The following is a 4,676-nucleotide window of genomic DNA, read 5'->3' as shown; positions in this document are numbered from 1 at the left end:
TGATTGTTCTTGAATGGCCCAGCCAGAGCCCTGACTTAAACCCAATTGAGCATCTCTGGAGAGACCTAAAAATGGCTGTCCACCAACGTTTACCATCCAACCTGACAGAACTGGAGAGGATCTGCAAGGAGGAATGGCAGAGGATCCCCAAATCCAGGTGTGAAAAACTTGTTGCATCTTTCCCAAAAAGACTCATGGCTGTATTAGATCAAAAGGGTGCTTCTACTAAATACTGAGCAAAGGGTCTGAATACTTAGGACCATGTGATATTTCAGTTTTTCTTTTTTAATAAATCTGCAAAAATGTCAACAATTCTGTGTTTTTCTGTCAATATGGGGTGCTGTGTGTACATTAATGAGGACAAAAAATTTACTTAAATGATTTTAGCAAATGGCTGCAATATAACAAAGAGTGAAAAATTTAAGGGGGTCTGAATACTTTCCGTACCCACTGTATATATATATATAGTGAAAATCAGTGGGGACCAGTGATGTTTTAGACCTAGAATAGCTTCTTTTGTGTTCCTCAGAATGTCACAGGTTTGGAATGACGTGAGCATGAGTAAATGATGACAGCATTTTCATTTTTTTTCATTTTCAAATGAAAATGTGCTGCAAATGTACTCGCCCTCAGGTCGTCCGAGATGTAGATGAGTTTGTTTCTCCACGGGAACAGATTTGGAGAAATGCTCGGCAGTGAATGGGTGCCGTCAGAATGAGAGTCCAAACAGCTGATAAAAACATCACAATAATCCACAAGTAATCCACACCACTCCAGTCCATCAGTTAATGACTTGTGAAGTGAAAAGCTGTGTGTTTGTTAGAAACAAATCCACCATTAAGGGGTTTTAACTTAAAACTGTTGCCTGCAGCTAATAGACAAATCCTTTATCCATAATACTGCTGTCTCCAGTTAGAAAGTCGTCTCGACTAAATCAAGAGAGAAATACAGGTCAAGCTCTGCTTTCAAGCAAAAAACCCAAAACTGTTTTAAACTAATGTGTTGGAGGATTTTGATGTTTAGGGACCATAGGAGATGGACTTTTTCACTGGAGGAAACGTTATTATGACTGTTTTGGCCAGAAGCAATGGTTTGAAGTTAAAACACCTTAATGATGGATTGGTTTCTTACAAACACACAGCTTTTGGCTTCGCAAGACATTAACTGATGGACTGGAGTGGTGTGGATTATTGTGATGTTTTTATCAGCTGTTTGGACTCTCATTCTGACGGCACCCATTCACTGCAGAGCATCCATTGGTGAGACAGTGCTACAGTTCTCCAAATCTGTTCCCATGAAGAAATAAACTCATCTACATCTCGGATGGACTGAGGTAAATATGCTGTAAAAAAAATTTTTTGAAGTTGTAAATAAAACTAGGATTATTGGAATACTTTAGAATTTCACAATTAATTTACTTGCAGTTTTTTCGTGAAATTTACTAGCAAAATATTTTCTTAATTCTGAGTAACAATTGCTTCACAGCCGAGTTTTTCAGTGTACATTTTCTCAAAATTTTCATTTTTGGGTGAACTATTCCTGTAAGAGAAAGAGTTGATGAGGGGAAACTGTTTGTCCGGTCTGAACAGACTGAAGGAATGTGCTGTGTGTGGTAGATGTTAAAAAATCACTCAGAAACCGTACATGATTCTTATGAAATGATCAAAGCTGCGTGACCTGCAGTTTCCTGCAGAAGCAAGCAATGCCATGGGACGCGGTGATAAGGATGTCAATTGCCGCAGCCTGAGAGCAGATAGAGATAGAGATCTGATTTGGCTGTCTGTTCATGACAGAGCCGGTCCGAGCTGTCTGCACTCTTTGGCTCTGGATTTAGTGGGAGCGCCCGCGGGCGAGAGCGACATTCCTGTGACGCAGACGGAGAAGCACAAGAGATCTGATTTCTGAGCTGAAATAGGAAATATATTGTACACTTCAGTGTCACTTTAAATGTATCCTGAAAATGACTGTTAGAAAATAAGAAATAAAATTAGAACAGAATTTAAAAATGTTTTACTTTAGAAATATAATATAAAATAATGATTCTGAATATAGAAAAAAATTCAAATGTATTCATATTGAAATTAATTTACCTTTTCCTTATTCAATTTCTATACAAGTGATTACATTTCTGAACTAAAAGGTCAAATGTCAATGTCATCGTCACTTTAAATATACCCTGAAAAGGTCTGAAAATAAAATGAGAGATTTCTATAAGTAATTCAAAACAACATAATATAATGAAATATAATATAGATATAGATTCTGAATATATGCAGATCACAAAAAGGATTTTTTGAGGGTTTGTAAAAAATGTTAAATGTTAAATTCATTTCCTTTTTTTACATTTATTTTAAGTGATTCGGTTTCTGAGCTAAAATATCAAATACATATCTCAGTATCACTTTAAATATACTCTGAAAATGGCTGGTACTAAAAATAATAATTTTCCTAAGTCGTTCAAAACAATATAATATAATAATATAGATAAATTCTGAATATATATATATATATATATAGACCACAAAAAGGATTTGGTTTGTTCTTGTTAAAATGTATTTATGTTCATAAAATGTTTTTTTTTTGTTTTTATTAACTTTTTAAAAAGTTTTTAAATGGCAGGATTTGTACAATCACTTGTTCTCTCAAAAACAACTTTATACGTTCCTATAGATTTCTTCACACTGCACACAAATCTGATCTTTTTGATTATTCACACTGCCGCTTTGCAAGTGATGTAATCAGATCTGTTTGTTCAGACAGCACGGACAATATCCGGTGCATGTACATCGTTTGCTGTAGTTATGATGTAATAGAAAGCGTGATGCAACAGCAACTGAGTAGCTGTCAGTACTGAAACAAAGGAATGAAAACTGGAAAGTATGGAGTGTGGAAGTCACACTATATGAGGAAAATGTGTTTTTTTACTAAAACTAGCAAGACTAAGGATTAAGAATGTTCGTTTAATAGTTGATTGTTAATTGGTGTATGGTTTGTGGTGTGTTTTCTGTCTAGTTCTCCCCACTGTGACTCTCAAACCCTCTAAAGTGACCATGCAGAAAGGGTTAAATGTGACGCTGGTGTGCAACACCTCAGGAATGCCAACACCGACTCTGAACTGGACCACCTGCAAATTAAATTCAACGTACGAGGTAATTCAAACCTTCATCTCTAATTTACGAAGTTGATTCAGTTGTAAGTGTTAGTGGCTCTTGCAGTTTCTTTTCATTGTGGATGCCACAGAGGACATACTATAGAAGCTTGTTTCTGCCACTGGATAAAAAAACTAAACAAATGTGAACCTGGACCACAAAACCAGTCTGAAGTGTCAATTTTTCATTGAATAAATAGGCTTTCCATTGATGTATGGTTTGTCAGGATAGGACAATAATTGGTCGAGATACAACTATCTGAATATAATAGGGTGCAAAAAATCTAAATATTGAGAAAATCGCCTTTAAAGTTGTTCAAATGAAGTCCTTAGCAATGCATATTACTAATCAAAAGTTAAGTTTTGATATATTTACGGTAGGAAATTTACAAAATGTCTTCATGGAGCATAATCGTTACTTAATATCCTAATTAATTTTGGCATAAAAGAAAAATGAATAATTTTGACTCGTACAATGTATTTTTGGCTATTGCTACAGATATACCCCAGCGACTTAAGACTGCTTTTGTGCTCCAGGGTCACAAATAACTAAAAAAGGAAACTTTTAAGGAAACACAATTCTGAGAAAAAAAAATCCGAATCGGGAGATATAAACTCAGAACTGTAATGTATGAACTCGCAATTCCGAATTGTGCGATATAAACTTGCAATTGCAAAGAAAAAAGTCTGAATTGTGAGAGAAAAAAGAAAGAAAAAACAGAATTGCAAGATGTAAACTCAGAAATCAGAGAAAAAAGTCCGAATTCTGAGTTTATATCTTGCAATTCTGCCGTTTTTTCAGAATTGGGAGTTTATATATCATATTTCAGACTTTTGTTCTTGTAATTCTAAGTTTATATCTCACAATTCTGCCTTTTTTCTTGCAATGCCAACTTTTTAGAATTTCTCCCAATTCTGAGGGGAAAAAAGGCAGAATTGTGAAATATAAACTAACTATTGTTTGATAAAAAAGTTGTTACTATTTTTTTTTTATTCTGTGGCGGAAGCAAAAAAAAAAATTTTAAACGAGATTTAAACTTTGAGGAATTTCAGAATTGTGAGGAAAAGTCTTAATTGTGAGATAAAAAGTCGCAATTACCTTTTTTTTTTATTATTTGTTTGTCCCATGGCAGAAAGAAGCTTCCATTCAGACTGTGGGAGTATGGGTAGCCATACTATTTATTTTCACTACTACAAATAAATATAGCAGAAATGCATTTGCTATGTCTTGCCAGATTTTAAAAACGTCTTTTGCGAGTAAACACACTGTACATGCAATGAGCCCTTTGACAAGGTTTCTGAGTATATTATATTATTAAAGGGATAGTTCATCCAAAAATGAAAATGTGATGTTTATCTGCTTACCCCCAGGGCATCCAAGATGTAGGTGACTTTGTTTCTTCAGTAGAACACATTTGATGATTTTTAACTCCAGCCGTTGCAGTCTATCAGTCATATAATGAATGCATGGCAATAGTAACAAAATCTATGAGAGTAAAAAAAACATGCACAGACAAATCCAAATTAA

At 34.6% G+C, this 4,676-nt stretch overlaps 1 protein-coding gene across 1 annotated transcript in view; it reads left to right on the top strand.

Moving 5' to 3' along the window:
- The first annotated feature begins 3,010 nt into the window (after positions 1–3,010).
- LOC107562658 (BDNF/NT-3 growth factors receptor-like) overlaps positions 3,011–4,676 on the top strand; it is a 49,343-nt gene continuing 47,677 nt past the window's right edge. Inside the window, exon 1 of the mRNA XM_016247337.1 lies at positions 3,011–3,149. Coding sequence (XP_016102823.1) covers positions 3,051–3,149 — 99 coding nt within the window. The 5' untranslated portion in view covers positions 3,011–3,050. The remainder of the gene's footprint in view (positions 3,150–4,676) is intronic.

This window comes from Sinocyclocheilus grahami, unplaced genomic scaffold (assembly GCF_001515645.1).
Source record: "Sinocyclocheilus grahami isolate Dianchi unplaced genomic scaffold, SAMN03320097.WGS_v1.1 scaffold831.1, whole genome shotgun sequence".
Lineage (NCBI taxonomy): Eukaryota > Metazoa > Chordata > Actinopteri > Cypriniformes > Cyprinidae > Sinocyclocheilus > Sinocyclocheilus grahami.
The sequence above is the reverse complement of the archived record's forward strand: the minus strand, read 5'-3'. Positions and strand labels throughout refer to the sequence as shown.